An 18,511-nucleotide genomic window follows, 5' to 3' on the forward strand; every position below is an offset into this window, starting at 1 on the left:
AGCGTCATAAATTAGTTATAAATCACAATTATTATGAAGCAAAGAGTTGAGATATCCGCGTGTTGACTAGTCAGTAAACTTTAAGTGCAATCATTACATGCCGTTAATAACACGGTACAGCACCACACACTACTTATTGATAACCACGTTTGTTTTAACTGTCTGAATAGCAACATGTAATTTTCTACTTGATTTCAGCATTTGTAGTCAGCACGCTTCTTTTTATTAACACAAACCTTTCATTTTAACTATTATAAGCCACAGGAAATGACCGAGCTTCATTCAAAATAAGTGCTTTCAATACCAGTTTAATTGTGCGACATGTTAAACTAAAATAATGCCTATGAAATAAGAGAATTATTAAAATTGGATCTCGCCTCATTCCCTGTGTAGAGAGAATGTAGAGAGTGGATGGATGGATGGATGGATGGATGGATGGATGGATGGATGGATGGATGGATGGATGGATGGATGGATGGATGGATGGATGGATGGATGGATGGATGGATGGATGGATGGATAACATAAAATGGTATAATTTATGGCCACAATTTAGAAGGTAAAGACAACATTACCTTCGTATAGACTAATTGTTGTTTGACTTTTAATAATGCCATAAAATTCTGCTGGGTAAAATTTGTTATAAGCACTCTTTATTACAAGATCTAACTCATCTTCTATCAGAACATCATTCTGTCTTGTTTTTACTCAATAAATATCAAAAACAACCACAGTGTATTTTGCAGATAAATCATCAGATAAGTGGACAAGTGCAGTATAAAAGTGAAGTAACAGCCAGATGGCCTTCACAGAAGCCTCAAAAGAAATTCCGTAGACTCGGTGGATGTGCTTTTTTCATTATTGATTTCTTACAGATAGTAGAACATATTGGTCGACCCCTAATATACTAGAAATTGTATCAAATGCGCTTTAGAGTTTACTAAAGCCAGGGGATTTAATGAGAGAAAAGTGAGATATGTTTGAATTAACGTTAAGATATATTTTATGCTTATTTCATGTCGTTATCTTGCTCCTTTTTTCATAGCCCACATAAATCTAACGCATGCTGTCAACACCAAAGTCCAGGATGATTGCTGTGGAGCTGGGATGAAACCTGTCAGGGTGTTGTGTTTGTCTTTTGAGGAAAGCCTTGCAGAAGAGCCGTAAACAGGCACTGGCGCTGATGCGCCACGCCGTTGATGTGCTATTTGATCCTCTGTAGGCTTTTTCATTTTCTGTCTTCATCTTTTTTTCCACAGCCACATCGGCCTGAGCGTATCAAACAACTGCCCTCCCTGAAAGAAGAATGACATGTTATCATATTTGAGCATACTGAATCCTCCTGCAAAGTATACACATGGGAGCCTGGAAACGCTGTTTGTCATGAAAGGTGAAAATTGAAAGAATTTATGCTCCTTCATAGCGACGTTGGGTCTCGGAGATGTTATGCGTCAGCAGGTTAAGGGATAATAAGAGAAAGGAGGTTTCAGTTAGATTAGGGCTGTGGTTCTTAACCTGGGTACGATTGAACCTCAGGGCTCGATGATTTACTTTGAGGGGTTTGACAGACGTCAGGCCACATATATTGTGGGTGGGTGTGCCTCCATATAAGCTTTTCATACCACATTTAGCAATGAAATGTTTAGTTTTCCAGTAAGGAAGGGTTCATTGAATGTGCCTGAGAAATATGAGAGGGGTTTGATAATGCCAACAAAGTTTAAAACCACTGGGTCAAGGTTAGCTTGTGGCTCGGGTTATGATGATGATTGGAATTAGCTAAGGGTTAGTTTTTTTTTTAGGGATTTCCATTTGTGGCTTGGATTAGGGCAAGTATTATGGGATGTAGATTAGGAAATGGGTTAGGTTTGTGGTTAAGGGTTGGGTTGGCTGAAGTGTAAGACTTGTATCAGGTTTGATGCATGGGATAGGCTGGTTGAGTTAGAGATTTTTTCATTTTTTGAGGATTTAATATTATTTGGAGTCTATATAGCAAGACAACAATGAGCTTGGTGCATTCATTGTACAAAATTAAAGTAAAAAACAATGAAAATTAACTATTAAAAGAATTTTGTGTGTGTATGTGTGTGTGGTTTTTTTTTTTGCTCTTTAAATATGATTTGACTACTTAAATGGTATATGACTGCTTAGTGTAAAGTGCTTTGATTACCAGCGTTAGAAAAGAGCTATACAGTATAAATGAAAGTCCATGTACCATTGTCATGGAAAATAAGTATTAGTATAACACTTAATTGTTCATTGACCACCCTATCACCTAACATAAATGAGAACTCTCTGTGTAGCTAGAATGATGACCTTGACAGAGAGACTGTCATATTGTACTTCATGGCTTTTGCTTCCCTTCTCATTTGAATTACTTCCATGTTGTGGCTGTTTTTCATCGTGTAGGCGTTCACTCCCATGTGAGTGAATAAGAATCTTCATTTTTACTTGTCCCTGCACACTCTTTTGCAGACCACGAATATGTTCTGTTAAAGTTGTGTATATGAAGCTTCAAAAAGAAACCCAGAAGGACAATTTGTTTTTCCAGACTATTTTACTAATCTTACAAAAACCCTAAATAATTCCACAACAATATTTCACCATTCAAGCAATGGGCAAATCGCAAAGCGACAATATCACTCTGGTTGGGCTGTTAGCAGGGAAAAGCAAGATTTTTAAATGTCATGAGCTAGTAAAGCAACCTTTTTTTGCTAGTTGAGCAGATTGCAGAGGTTAAAGATTATTTGAGGTACAATAATACTCTCTAGTCTACATGAATGTTATTTTCACACAATAAAGTTACATTTTATTTGGTTTGAATGCTCCCTATAGGAAATGATTACTTATTATGGTTTAGTGCCGACTTTTATTCTAATCCACCTATTTTGGATGATTGCAGTGAATACAGGAAAGTTCATCTTTTGCTTTTTGTTCAAGGCCAATCTGTGGAGAATACAATTTAATGGTATATCTTTCAGGTTGTAATTATTTCTGTTTTTTAGTAGGATGATGGAGGTCTTTTTTTTTTGGGGGGGGGGGTGATTACACAGACGACTGATGGACCAGCAAAATATGTAAAATACCCACCTAATTCTTGAGCAAAATTTGGTTACAAGCTTCACAGAAAAGTGTTAAAAGCAAAGTTAAAGTTAAATACAAAGTGGAAAATCTTGTGAGTAATTAGAAAATGTAATTATTTGAAAGCTCTAATTTGATATAATTATAACATATGACAACTAAGCTAATGACTGTACATTTGCTTAGAGTGTAACAAGCTCAAATCTACATTTATATACAAAGTATTCTCAGGTTAGTGATGAGGCTAGATGAAATTGATAAATAAGGCTTTTTTTTTTTTTTTTTTGGTAAAAGCTTGATGCAGTTTTAGTTTTTGGTACAAGCTTGATTCATTTTAGGGTGTGCATAGTTGAGGCCTGAGGGACTATGAGCACCAACAGCACAGCTGGCTCAGTAAATTGCCCAAATGCCATTTCCCTCCTCAACAGCTGCCCGATGCTCTCGAGGAATGACAAATATCTGCATTGTTATGGCACATTTCCACTCTCTTGCACCACTCTCACACACAGTTTTCAGTTTATATAATTTTATGACCCGCTGCTGTGTATAGATAATTTGCATTTTCTTTGCCTCACAAACTTGACATTACATCACTTTGGTTTGGTCCCAGAGCAGATGGCTGTGCAGCAAAGAATTCTGTGTGAAGGTGACGTTGTCTGGAGAAATTCTTATCTTGAGTAAGCCTGGCAAAGAGATTTTTTTTGCACTGTTTTTTTTTTCATCTTTTATAAAAAAATAAAGTGTAAGATTCACGACTAATGACTCGAACAAGTTAATAATGAAGTGTCAGTTTGATGGAATAATTACATATATGTATATATGTTATCATATAAATACACATTGTTTGCACACCTATTGGCCCGTACAAACACATATACACACACATACACACGCACACACACTCACACCACAGACATAAACGATTCCTTATACGGTATTATTTTGAAACTTTCAACCGCCTTCTTTGTACTCTTTGTAATAAAAGCTAATCGAGAAGCAATAGCTCAGTGGCGAGATAAACTGCAGGAAAATTGAATTATATTTGTGCCAGTGAGTGAGCAATGAAAGATTTTGACAACAAAAAAACTATATTGAGCAAGCAATTAAATATTTTGAGCAGCAAAAAAAAAAAAAAATTGGCCCACCCAAAATCTCTCAATGCTCGCTCTTGATACCCTGCCCTTGCTCGCTCAACCTCTCGTTCTCTGCATGCTCAGGTTTGTCCCCACTGCACACTTACCTTGGCACAGACATTACGAATGTGCTACGAGGCAAACCAATCAGAGCTAACAAAACTACCCTGATTGACTGTTTGTTCTCCAATTAGATAACTTGATACATTCTGACAGAAACTCAAACTGTCTATTCAGGGCAATTAAAAAAAAAGTTGAAACCACGACTGACGTTCTTTTCTTTTAATTGACGCTCCTTTTTTCTTGATTTACTTTTTTTGGCTGTTTTCATGTGTGATGTCGTGCAGGTGAACAAAATAGCTAGGCGGTCAACCGGTAAATTGTGGGTGATGCATTGAGCGCCCCTGTTCTACATTTTACCTCTGACCTCCGGAATGAATAGTTCAAACCATCACTGATGGACTTATGAAACTTTTCAAGTACACAAGCTTGAATAACACGATTTCATTGAGTGCACACACACAGTGCACCTAATGTAGGAGCAACACTGAAAATGACATTGAGGAAGACTTTTTAGTGAAAGAAAGTGTCCGTACCAAACACTATGTCCTGGTACTCATGTGAGAACCCCACGAAAAATTATTTGCACCCCCGTGCATTATGCTTTCACAATAGCAATAGAAAAAGCTCACATCTCTGACGTGTAAATTAAACTTGACCAATCTTTACAAAACTCACTGGAGTGTTAAAAAGAACAACCGTAAATATCTGCTCGATATAACCTTACAATTAAGCAGAGTAAATTAGCTGTTTTGTGTTGAGGCGTGCAGTATGGCAAACAGCCCTCTGGGATCACAGATGGGTTGAATTACAGATGTCGCATCACTGATTATGCTGTGTTGAAACACACTGGAGTGGATCATTACAAGCTGATAACAGCCAGTAATAGATTACAGCATACATACTTGCAGCATATAGTGTAAATTCTATTTCAATAATAATCACCATCGTCATAAAATAAAGCCATTAATTGTCATAATATAATCTCTTTTCGAAAGTCTTGATGCTTGAGTTAACTTCTGCAAGGCACACGAGTGGTCCTTAAATGCAAGGTTACATTTGGCAAACAGGTTACATCACAGGTTTGAATTCTGCTCAGGTAGCTGTGTGTGAAGTCCCCTTAGGTGTAAGATGTGATCAGGGACCTTGTGTTAAGATCTTCACTGGAGCACTTACAATGCAAGCTGACAGAGCATACTGGTGCACGGGGAAATCTATTCAAAGAGAAAAACACAGCAAAAGTACAATGTAGCACTCGTGATTCTACTTATTTGCCTGCGGTGAACTACTCAAGAGTGAGATTCCAACAAGTTTTAAATTATTAATTTGCAGTCTATGATGATCTATCCTGTTTGATAAAATCATGACCCCTATATTAGGCACACTGCCTTTCTAGTCACTAACTAAAAGATTAACTTGGCATTGTCAAGAGATGATGATGATTTTTAGCTACATGTGGTGGCTTATTAGGAACAGCTCTCTTCAGCTACCTTCAGGAGACCGAAAATAATCTCTTTGTAGGTATTCCAGTATTATACTGGTGCAGTTGTTATAAAGTTTTTTTCAACAATGTACCTACCCCCTGTGAATGATTTTTTTTTCGCCAAGTACATCCCAATCAGCCCAAAGCATTTTTGGATGAAAAAAACAAAACAAAAACAAAACTGAATGCAATGCCATACCTTAGCGGCGTACCAAAATATTGATTCACATAAGAATCAAGATTCTCATTTGCCACGATTCTGAATTCATATAAATTGTCCCATTGTCGACTTTATAACAAAATAAAAAAAAATCCGCTTCCTAGGTTAAGCGGTGATAGAAAATGGATGGATGGATGGATGAATTCCACTTCCTGACAGCTTCCATTCAACAAAGCCAAACATGCAACTGTAAATAGAGGGCCCTATATGGCAAAAGTGATGACTACATCAAACTACAGCTACAACATCCGTGTAATGTATGCCGGACACACATTACCAAGAAAGATGCAAAAAACATCACATCGCATTCAAATACCGTGCAGTGAAGTTAAACCTCAAAATAAATTCACCAAATATTAAAAGGATGTCAATAATCCGATGGCCATAGTGCGATTTTATATTGAAATTGGCCTTCACAGTGGTGGTTACTTTTCTTGAGGCTCCGTTTCTACTTCCATCACGTCACTTATCTACCAACATTAACACAGCGCCATTAAAAAAAAAACCCACATATCCAGTCTCTGATGACGTCGAATGACGTTAAGAAATTTGTATCAATCTTGTATCAATCTAAAATGCTGACACTGAAAGCTGAAATTTGTACTTAATATTTTTTTACTATATTTTGATTTTTCACTTTATTACAATAATTCACGCATCAGATCAATTACGTTTACATCACCTGCTGAAATAAGAAGGTTTCTGTCTTCCATTCTTGTGGTTGGTCTGTCAATGAATCCAAATTAAAAAAAAAACAAAAACGTAGTTGTATTGCACAAAGACGATTCAAAACAATTTGATCCAACCCCAACAATTCAAAACCTAATATGAAATCATGACAAATCTCCGTTTGTCATTCTGTCTTGCACAGCAGACTGAAGATGATGATGATTCTTCGCACATTTATGGATTGAAGTAGAAAGAATTGCCAATCAAATCATTTTGAATTGAAAAAAATTTTGAATCAAAAATAAATGATATCTTGAATCCTTCATCCAAAAATGTTAATTGAATTGAATCCTGAGAGAATCAAAGATTTTCACTTTTACCATGTGTGGTTTTTAAACTTTGGAATTTGTAGTGGTATCCTACTGTATATTTTATTCAGCAATTCCCGAAGAAAGATTGCGTAACATCTGGCTTGTCTGCCTCAAAATTGCATCAATATTAACCTTAACAAGAAATATAAAGACATACCACTATGACACAATTTAGCAATAAGTTGCTTCATGTTCCAATTCATTTACTCTTAATTGCAAAAGAAAATTATGCTGCTTGTGTCACAGCTTTAAAAAAACAACAACAAGAAATTAGATTCTCTGATAACTGCAGAAACTCTGTTAAAATCTCACGAATCTCCTGAAGTGAAAGATACACGTTTCCATTTGAGATCACCTTTTTAGCCCACAGTATGTGTGGTATGGCTCAGAAGGTAGTGTGGACCCTTCCCAACCTACAGGTTTGTTCCTCAACCCTTAAGCAACTTTTTTTTTTTTTTTTTTGTGAAAAAAATGTGAACATTTTAGTCAAAAGCCTTCTCTGTAAAATGTACTTACTTAAAATTTCGGAGTGAAATGTAAGTTGTTGTTTTTTTCTCCATGTTTTACAGTGTGTGTGATAGGTATGTATGTTACGCAAACTTGAAAGAAAGTTTTCACTGTTTTTATCAACAGTCTTTATTAATGGTCAATCAATGGCTCAGACAAAAGCAATGAATGTGTCATAAAAATGTTAAACAACAAATACACAACAACAGTAACAAAAAACAAGGACTTTAAATAAAATCATCATGACGAAATTTTTCATAAAAAATGTAATGAGAGTTAAATTCGTTTTTCCCTAGAGGGCGTGTTTGCTAGAAAATTAACACGTAAAATTTTGATTGCATGACTATTGTGATACATTTTATTTATTTATTGCAATGGCTAAATGCCCTTTTTCTCCTTTGCATTTCACAGGAAATGTGTGAAGAAGTAAACTTGCTTGGATGAAATAATATTTTTCATAAACAGCAAAGAGTGCTCAAAGCTTACAAACAGCATTTGAATGCAACAGTGCACAACCGCCGTGTAACATTTAAAGAGATGGCCATGCATCAGGATCAAGATGAGATACATTGAAATGCTCGAGTGCAGATGATGCAAGCGCAGAGGCAGCAACAGCACCATCAAGTGGACAACACACAATAGAAGTTGTGCTATAAAGATGGGAAATAACGCTGTGTTTGTTATGTTTTAAGTGCGGGAAGAGTCCACCATCTTTAAGTGAATAAGTTTGTAAATGATGTCCAAATGTCTTTACTGATTGTAAATCACACTTAATATTATGTGCATCTTCTTACAGAGTGGGTACTCACAAGGCAGATTATTATGGTGTGATTTGTGCGTGCCACAATGCTGGGAAAAGGAAACACAACGCATGCTCACTCAGTGATGCGCATCAGCGAAACCCCGCTGACCCCCGAACTGCATGGTGTTTAACCCAGGCTGGTAATGTTAGAGCGACCTCCAGGAGGTGCTACAATACGATGACCAGACCGGCGAGGGACGTAGTCATCAATCTGAGCCCCTGTGTATTGAAATCAAGAGGCAACGTGAATGTTACAACATAGTAAGCGCATTGAACTTTTGACAAAAATAATGATAATAATAATTCTCTTAATACTATGTGAAAAGTTGGGGCTCAGTTAGTCTTCTAAAAAGTGAGGGGTTTGGTCTTGCTCCTTTTGTAAAGTCTGCTATTACACGCTATTAATAACTGTACAGTAAATTGAATGAAATGCATATATATATATATATATATATATATATATATATATATATATATATATATATATATATATATATATATATATATATAAACTTTAACTGATCCAATTATGGTATTACTGCTAATCTTATCAAAATAAATTCAAATTAATTGTTGCATAATTGAAAAGAAAGTTGTATAATTGTTTCATAATTATATTAATATTTTTTAAACAAACAAACACTTAGAAATGTCCTGAATTTTTAAAAAATGCACTTTTTGTTTTGTTTTTGTGAGGATAAATCAATTATAAATACAGTTCATTTTCTGAAAGTGCTTATAATAATAATAATACAATAATATTTCTTACAAGCTTCATAGAAAATCAGCAAAAAATGTGATTGTGATTTGTCATTTAAAAAATGCCGAGATTAATTAGTTAAAAAACATCACCTTTAAAACATTTAATTTAATGGAAATTATAAAATATGTGTTGTTGTTTTTTTTACATTATTCTAATATACATTTGAAAAAATATTGCACCTTCCGATGCTCGCAAATATGTTTTCATGCCCCTTATGATATTCAATATGTTTTGGTAAAAGATACAGTATACTATGTTGTTCCTAACCTGAAAGGCTGAAATTGGATTGGTGGAGGTTGCGCACTGGTGGAGGCAGGTGCGAGGTCGGGGACGTTTTGGCTGAAGGTGAAGGTGTGATATATTTTGGGGTTGGATCGACATCATACACAGGCCCATCATACATCCCACGTGTCACCCCTTTGAGCTTCATCTGTTCAGAGACATGGGAATAGGTGTGCCTGATACTGGATAGGAAATATAATCCATGCTCTCTTCTCTGTACTTTACCTCGTTCCTGAGCTTTAAACGTTGGTAAGCAAAATCTGGGAAGGGCTTGCGTGGGATGAATCTTCCGCTGCCTTGCTCAACTTGAAGCTTGCCTTCCTCATACACCACCCGGCCCTGACTCAACACCAGCGCTGGTGCCCCACGACACTCCAGACCCTCAAAGATGTTGAATTCTGCACACTGTGAGAAGAACATTTACATATTGCATACTGAAACATGATAAATTTTGTGCCACAATGAAAAAAGTCATACAACATAAATCGAGAGTAATAATACTGTCTGGTATATCACACTATATTGTAGCATAATGAGATGCAAATATCCCTCTACCAGCTCTGACCAACACTAATAAACATCGTACAAAATTATAAATGCCGCTATATTCATGTGATGCCAGGACAAGAAGTGTTTGAGCTCAAATTAATGATAGCTCATTACACAGCACACCCAAGCACATACTGTACGCTATACATTAGACCAGGAAAATAAAACACAGAGCAAGAAGGGATTATTCCTGCAAGCATTGTATCAGAGAGAATAATGCATGCAATAAAACTGCAGCATTTGAGAAGATGGAGGATAAAGGCAGAGAAAGGCTCGGGGCGAAGAGCAAGACAATAAAACAGGGGGAGGGGCAGAGATTGGCGAAGGGGTGCAGGGCGGGGATTAGAACCTAAAGCCGACAGCAGAATGGATTAGAGTCCCCGAAACATGGGCCATAGACGAAAAATGTAAAATACTGCATGATACTGTGAAACATGAGTTCTATTAAAATGCATGTAAAGGTCATTTAAATGCATGCATCCTCTCTTTAAAAAAAAAAAATTGCAACATCCATTGATTGAGAATGTCGATTGTCATGAAAGTGACAGCAGTGTCTCTGTACATTTGATTGAAATTTTAATGAAATCTTTGATGATTTCACTAAATTGTCAGGGGAAATGATCACTTCTCCTTTTGTGGCGTTACCCCTGCATGTCTAATGCCTGTAATTTCTGCCGTACTAGAACATGCAGCATGGACTCTTTGATCTTTTATTCGCTTTATAATCCTGTTCACACTCATTCTGCCTGTCCTTTCCCCTCTGCTTCTACGTTTTCTATACTGCTTTGTTTTTTACCGAGTGCTGCAGTTTGGACGTGATGGTTTTACTGCTGTCTGGGTCCCAGATGACAATGTCTGCATCGGAGCCCACTGCTATTCGACCTTTACGGGGGTACAGATTGAAGACTTTGGCAGCGTTGGTAGAAGTGACAGCCACAAACTGGTTCTCATCCATCTTCCCCATGGCCTGGAAGGAGGAGTGGATTACAAGTTGTAAAATAGATCAAACATAAATACAGAGGCATCTCAAATGAACACAATATGCTTGAAGCTTTTGCGGTATGAGTTGTTATGCATTAGTTGTGGTCACGTGTTTGTCACTTTTTCTCGTAATGGTGTATAGGGTGGGAATCTGTCTTATCATTTGATTCGATTTGAGTCTGAATTTTGAGTCTACGATACGATTCCACTAAACCAGAATGTGAACGGCAACTACTACACTATACTTATTTCGATTCTTAGACAGAATAACCGCTAGAATGGAAGACAGAAATCTTGTTATTTCACCCTCTCATTCTTTGGTTCCTTTAATGTAGAGACAGATCCATTTTCAGTGTGAGTTTGATATGTCTGACTACATTTGAATCCACCGCGTGGTAGGAGTGGAAAAATGGGGGCTTAGGCCGCATCACACAATAATGGCATAATTGACAAGCACCATTAAACAGAAAATGAATGTGAGATGTTTAATTGCAACGTATTGATGTTTTTAGAGTTGAGAAGCGATGGCAATAAAAATGGAGTCCCAAGGTGGAGTAACGCTAGCTGATAGTAACCACTGCTGCAAAAGCCAGCTTCAAAATGAAAACGTACGAAAGCTATTGAATTGACGTCAATCCATTAGTTGGTGTGTTTAATTTGAAGTTTACCTTCACTGCATGCCGTATGCATGTGATGTTATTAAGGTTCAAATCCAGCTCATTTGTGACACTTCTGTGATATTATTTACGTTTAGTGCTGTGTAGTGACATTTTTCTACTGCAAAACTGGCTAGGTATAATTTACATACTACATAATAATGGAGCACAAAAATTTTGTCTGGGATTAACGAGTCCTGTCAGGGAAGTTTCATTTTGGGATTTTTTTTGATTCATGAAACTGACTTTTTGCCTGACATTTTGCATGATGACTGTTTGATCTCCAATGTTATCAAAAGTGCAATATGGAAGGTGAATTTTCTCTTCAAATCTAGGTGGAATTACAAATATAGGAGCTAAAAGGGGAGTCAACTGTTCCTCCAATTAAAATACACACACACACACACATACAGACGGGCATTCAAATGGACACAAGTTTTGCTCTTACCACAGCTTTGTCCCAAACAAAACTCATCCTCTCCTCCACTCCATTGGTTCCTTCTGGGATTAAGGTGAAGTCATCTTTACCAATTGCTTTCTGAGAGGTGCTGTATGCGCAGTGAGCACTGCCCACCACCTGCAGGTCGCCACTGGGTCACATAAGGACACATTGTCATTATCAACACTCACTTAATACTGCAGTGGAACTGGAAGCTGTACAGGTAACGCTATGATCTATAATCCTTATGGACTAATAATTGGTAATAATGATTTAAAAAGTTAAAATTTAAAACAATAATCAGAGTATTTAATATTGAATTAAAGCTATTTAAATGCAAAGTAGAGGTGGAAGAATACATTGTTGCATTAGACTGGAATTTTCACCCAATTTTTCATTTTAATTAATTTAATTATCATTTTCAATTTTTCTATTCCTCAAACAATATATTTTGCATCACCTTTTTTTAATTTGCCCACTTATTTATCCCATTACTGACCACCAAGCCTCCTCAGAGAGAATAAAAGCCTTCAGTCAGGCAAACAGGGTGCATTCTCATGAAAGCAGCCATTATAATATATATATATATATATATATATATATATATATATATATACAACTAATTTTACTGTGTTAACTACAATTAAGCACAGAAATAACGTTACGCTGGATAATTTTATGATAGTATGTTCAAGAATAAATATGCTTATGCAGAACCACATTAGCATAGAGTTGCCCTTATTTTTGTGAAAAATAACTTAAAAATATGCACTGTCAGTTTAAAGAGGTGCTGTGGGCGTAGTTTCATCACACAATGCTACCATAGAGTAGTTGGAAGGCACTTGGTAGCCAAGGCAACATATGACGAATTCACATTTCTAGGCTATTTATAGAGTTGTGATCACTAAAAATATAAAATAAGATTTCTGTTTATTTTATCCTGAATATTAAATATTAATTGTTCTTTTGGTGCATGAAAATATCCAAATGTGCTTCGATTTTCAAATCTTTTTGTTTGCCCTTCCTCTTGTCAAGCAATGAACCAACTCCTTTTATTAAATCACGTTTGACATTGTGTATTATATGAGCAGCTGCTGTGACTGGAATACCAAGTAAATAATGAGCATTAAAACCTTGCATGAGTATCCTTTGGTGTCACTGATCTGATTTAAAATTCACATTATGCGGCACTTACATCTATAAATAACTCTGCATTCATTTAAAAGTTTGCAAATCCACTGAGGGCTTCATTATCCCAATCACCTCCCAGCCAAAATTAAAAAAAAAACAGGCATGTTGCATCAGCTGCTTAACATGAATCCTACCAGGACAGAAGTGTGTGTAAGTGGTCTGGGGTTGTAGGGTCTGGACTCAGAGGTGGGGAGGTCACAAAAGCAGCAGCTTTGGCCCAGTTTTTGCTCCAGTAATGCGAACCATCGGTGGCCAGGCTGGCTGTGATTGGCTCTCCAAAAACTACAGAACCTGGAGATTCAGCCGAAAAAATTATATTATTATGGCAGGCATGGGTCCTTTCTTTGGTACTGAATATAATCAACATCAAATGAGGATGCAGGATTTAGAGATTGACCTTTCCTCCGAGCTTGGGTGATGGTGTCGGCTGCACTTTTGCTCATCACCTTTGTGATGTAGACAGGACAATTCACACGGTTGCCAAGAGTGATCGCACGAAACACCGCCTCAGCCTCCACCTGCAATTAGAAAGAACAAGAGCAAATTACAACTATGGATGGATGGATGGCTGGATGGATGGCTGGATGGATGGATGAACAGATAGATGGACGGATGGATGGATGGATGGATGGATGGATGGATGGATGGATGGATGGATGGATGGATGGATGGATGGATGGATGGATGGATGGATGGATGGATGCATAGCTGGCCACAGCAAAAATGTACAAATACTAAAAATCAAGTCCCCATTGAGAGAAATGAAATGGCAAGGTCACGTCCTTTGCTTCTGTTGTCTTCTGAAGATGTTGTGAATTATCAGGGTCTGCTCCATTGAAAAGTTGAATGGCTTCAAACAAAAGTTGCTCTCTCCTGGTTTGTTTAACACTATTTTTAAATCCCATGCTATAAAAGCTTAATTTCTGAAACTTTGTGTTATATTCATCTTTTGATGTGAAACGCAAATGCTTTTAGCAGACAACAGATTCAAAGGAGGTTACTTTGCAATTCCAGTACTTTTGCATTGGACTTTGCTGTGCTTGTTGGTTGGTTTGCTGGTTGGTCCCTTGATCGTTCAGTGTTTTAACTTAAAATGTTGTGCTCAGGTCACCTCCAAGCTATGCCTGTCAGTCATTTGGATGAGTGGGGCGGTGAATTGGATTTTTGGTTGTATAGGCAGGTGGTAGATGAAAAGAATGATGGGTGGGCAGGGGGTCTTAGCTTGGTTAGAGAGAGGGATTACATCACCTCTTCAGGACGACTCAGAGGATGGCCTTCAGGTCCTGTTATTCCCATTCCAAGGATTTTTCTTTGTTCCTAAATGAAGGAAGAAAAGAAATCTGAATAAATAAATAGCACTCATTTTTTCAGTGAGAACATGCAAAAGGTTTCTTTGTAAATCTAAAAATTATGATAATGGTACAGCATAGTTTGTAAAGCAGAAGAAGTTGCTATATTGAGTCAACATGTCAATTTATTCCAACATTCAGGACCGAAAAAAGGGACCACAATAGCTGAGAAGTTAAGATAAAGTCCACTGACCTGAGCAATCAAATCTCCATTTTCAGCATGAACCAACACTACAGCTCCAATCTGCCTCAAGAAGGAGAAGGCTTCATATAGCTGGAGAAGGAAGCAAATGAAAACGTTACTGACACAAAAATGACAAATTCAATGAATTAGGTTGGTAGTAAAGATTACTAGAATCTGTTTTTTATTAAAAATATAAACCTGAGAATCTGTCATTTGGTAGACATCCTTGTAGGCCATGTACACCTGGAAGGAGTTAATACCTGATAAAAGTTGAAAAAAAAAAACATAATTTGCCCATGTAAGTTATAGTATAGTATAAGTTATAGTTCACACTATCAGTCTAAAATTTCCATTTTTCTAGGATACGAAATGTATTTGTTTATGTGTTTAAGAGCACTGTGATTGTTTGAAGTTCATGATTCACACAAGACTTGTCACAGCCCTTAAAAGCAAAGTGATACCCCCCCGAGAGGATGGCAAACAAAATTTGCACTCAGCTTCCAAGACAGTAACCTAATGAGGACAGTGCATTTACTCTCTGCCTTCCCTTTAAGAGGATTCAGTGCAGGGCCAAATTGTTGCAAATCTGTCTCAGCCTGTTTTCTCCAAAGTCGGGATTAACATGACAACAATTACAGGGGCCACCAGCAATTTGAAACAAAAATGCAGATATGGATGTACCTTTCTCCTGCACCAGCGTCTCCAACTCATCTTTAACGGCTTCGTTCCACTGGGGGATGTCAACATGAAGGGAGTAGTCACAACATGCTCTTTTGTCTGCAGCCTCCTGCCAGATTTCGAACGCCTGCAGCAAGCTGTCTCCAACCTCGGGGGTCACATGGTCAACTGGTGTAGTGGAGGGTCAGAGATCAACAGCATGCAACACCTTTACGTTTGCTGTGTAGCAACATCTTAAGCAGACTCACTGATCATGGTGGTGCCACCTGCAAGCGCCGCTTTGGTGCCTTGCAGGAAGTCGTCAACGGGGCGTACACCGAGGTAGGGCTTCATCAGACAGGTGTTGACGTCAATCCCACCGGGGATCACCATGCGCCCATTGGCCTCGATCACTTTGATGCCATCGGACACCATCAGATTCTCTCCTACCTGCCTACAAAAAGCAGCAGTGCAATCAAGCTCAAGAAAGTTGTTGTGATAAAATATTTTATACAATATACAGTTTTATGCAAATTAGTATTAGGCCAACACTAAATATATTGTTTTGATAACTGCTTTTATATCAATTGATTACGGCTGAATCATAAATTTAGTGGATTTGTGTGTTTTATTTGGGGCTTGAATTCTTACTTGCAGATTTGCTGTTGTAGTTTTTTGTCAGAACTAAAAATGGGTTTTCTTTAAAACTATTGGTTTAATCAAAATTGCAACGATAAAAATCATGAGTAGCAGGAGTAAAAGACTACTCAGTGGTATTTGACGTCCCTTTTTCTCCATTTATTTTTATTTTTTTCAATTTTAGTGATCGTATTGAAATACACCAAGTTTAGTATATATGGCCATTATAACATTTATAAAACAACAAATCCAGTTATGGCCTAGGACTTCAGCACACTGTAAAAGTTGCAAAAGGACACAGCGATTTTACAGGGTGTTCCAGAAGTCTTGGGCACACTTCGTAATGCTTCATACCTATATAACTCTCTCTCGCCCTCTCTCTAAAAAAATAAAGAAAATAAATAATAAAAAAAAATGATTAAATGCTTTCAGACATGCTGGCCAGGCCTTTTTTTTCTACACTTAAATGTTTTCAAGATATCCATTGCCAAAATGTGCCTAAGACTTTGGAACAGCCTGGATTGTGTACATACTTAATGAGCCCATCTTCAATGTAAACGTCTGCATAAAGCGACTGGTCATCATTGACCACTCTCCCTCCTTTAATCAACAGGCGGTCACCCTGAAAGGATACAAGTTAAGCAGTAGTTGAATAAATGTCATACGATGCATCAGGTTCAAGCAAGTTAAGAGCACATTTTTACATTGCTGTTAGGCATGCACACACTCTTCTACTATGGGATGCCTAGCAACAGAGGAAAATGGTGTGTTTCCATAGTAACTGGTATGCCAAGATTAAATATATAAAGCTTTATACTGTATATTCAACTCATGTGCAATGTTTTGATTATTATGGGGTCATTTTCTTCCACATATTTCTGGCAGTAAATCAGCCAAGGGATGAAACACTCCTGGGCGTGTGACAACTAAGTGGTTGTGACACATTGACCTTTGACATGTCACCATATGGGTGAAATTTCAGCTCCCTCGTGTTTTTTTTCATTGCATTTTGGTTCAGGCAAAATACTGCACAAGGGCTATAGATATTTCCCATTAAATGTCACGAATTTAGTGTTGGGTCTCTGGTATTTATACTAATCCATAAAAATGCTAAAGGGATTTTATATTTTACAATGAAATCCTGATGCTGTTTTCCAGCTCAGAGATCCTTCACCACACCAATGAATCTCTGACCAAGGTGCTTTAACAGTGGCATTGTCAATAACGGTCCTTTTCTGTGTACATTCAATGATAACGTAACGTGAAATTGACAACATCGGCTAATATGACAAAGTGAGGAGGCCTGGCGCCACAGGACAATACTTGCCCCATAGCTAAGAATTTAATCTCCTCGTCCAGCACTGGCAGCAGGGATTTCCAACAGCTCTAAGCACGTCTGCTTCCTCTTACCGTCACATGGGGGAGGTTGTTCTCCTGATAACTAGTCCCAGACATGATGGTTTCTTCCCCCGGGGTCCAGTCTATTCACAACCGGGTCGCAGTGCACCGCTTTGTTCCCCCCTCTCTTAAAAAAAATGGTCTCGCTCTTGAGAAATAGAAGCGATTTACCCTGCGTTCGGGCGCGCGCGCACAGTGAAATCGTGCACGTGCACAGGAAAGGTGACGTGCACTCGAGCGCCCTCACACTTTACCCCAGTGATTACAGCAGTACTGTTCGAACTTTCACGTTAAAACACTGTGACCACAGTTAGTGGCACGCGCACCAGTACACGTCACGGCAATGGCAGCTTTTCGTGGTTGCTGTCCACTTCAGCACCACGATGACCGACAACTGCATGCGCACTTTTGGGGGCACATTTGGTAGCTTTGGATACAATTAAGAGGACATGGTGCAATTGCAAATATGTCTGTCTGTCTGTCTGTCTGTCTGTCTGTCTGTCTGTCTGTCTGTCTATCTATCTATCTATCTATCTATCTATCTGTCTATCTATCTATCTATCTATCTATCAAGGTCTCAGAAGTTACCTTTTCATCTGTGCTTTCCATCCCCGAGGAAAAGGCCACCTCGACTCCTGGACAGCTAGGTTGTCCCTCGGGGGAAGTGGTCTGTGAACCCTTTCGAGCTTCACCAGAGGTCTTGCCACCGGTGGAGTCACAGATATCCAGGAGCCTCTCACGGCTCCCGCTTCTCGGGGTGCGGCCCCCTTTCCTTCCAACTGCGTAACTGTCAAAGTCGATGGTTTTGCTTTCAAATGCCCCCTCGACCGAGTCGAACATGCCGTAGCTCTTGCGTTGGTTGGGTCCGGTGGCAATGGGTGCGGCAAAGTAGACCGGTAGCTCATCTTCCCGGTTCCACTGTCTCCTACAGTCGGACATCGTGGCCTCCAACCGTTAAATTCAGCTCCACTGAGAGAGAGGATGGAGGCAGCAACACGCGATGTAACCGGGACACAGACGGCCCCGCCTCCTCTTGTGAGACTGGCTGATAACACTTTGGCTATCTGGAGGGGTCTGCAGTCGCAAAAAATAGGGGATAA

At 38.2% G+C, this 18,511-nt stretch overlaps 1 protein-coding gene across 2 annotated transcripts; it reads right to left on the reverse strand.

Annotated features, from left to right (window-relative positions):
- Positions 1-636: 636 nt before the first annotated feature.
- On the reverse strand, positions 637-18,465 carry crmp1 (collapsin response mediator protein 1). 2 transcript variants are annotated; one of them, XM_088418462.1, is made up of 15 exons: positions 18,000-18,465; positions 16,547-16,635; positions 15,644-15,828; positions 15,399-15,563; positions 14,916-14,977; positions 14,727-14,807; positions 14,433-14,501; positions 13,582-13,702; positions 13,319-13,475; positions 12,003-12,144; positions 10,714-10,884; positions 9,594-9,773; positions 9,354-9,516; positions 8,401-8,542; positions 637-1,295 (listed from the first exon to the last, which is right to left on the reverse strand). In XM_088418462.1, exons 1-14 carry the CDS (start codon positions 18,348-18,350, stop codon positions 8,451-8,453), a joined length of 2,028 nt encoding a protein of 675 aa, XP_088274588.1. In that variant the 5' UTR covers positions 18,351-18,465; the 3' UTR covers positions 637-1,295; positions 8,401-8,450. The 2 variants fall into 2 exon arrangements, with proteins under 2 accessions (XP_088274588.1, XP_088274589.1); XM_088418463.1 differs by lacking the exons at positions 637-1,295; positions 18,000-18,465 and adding an exon at positions 17,424-17,605 and having other exon boundaries at positions 7,639-8,542.
- Positions 18,466-18,511: the final 46 nt, after the last annotated feature.

The sequence above is a fragment of the Hippichthys cyanospilos genome, chromosome 7 (assembly GCF_059441005.1).
Source record: "Hippichthys cyanospilos isolate Australia breed blue-spotted pipefish chromosome 7, RoL_Hcya_1.0, whole genome shotgun sequence".
Lineage (NCBI taxonomy): Eukaryota > Metazoa > Chordata > Actinopteri > Syngnathiformes > Syngnathidae > Hippichthys > Hippichthys cyanospilos.

Coding starts and splice junctions, on each gene's coding strand:
- crmp1 (XM_088418462.1), bottom strand. CDS start 18,350: ATGTCCGACTGTAGGAGACAGTGGAACCGGGAAGATGAGCTACCGGTC. Junction 15,829..16,546: donor ATTGAAGATGGGCTCATTAA/GTATGTACACAA, acceptor TGCTTTTTGTAG/GCAGGTAGGAGAGAATCTGA. Junction 9,517..9,593: donor GTTTAAAGCTCAGGAACGAG/GTAAAGTACAGA, acceptor GTCTCTGAACAG/ATGAAGCTCAAAGGGGTGAC.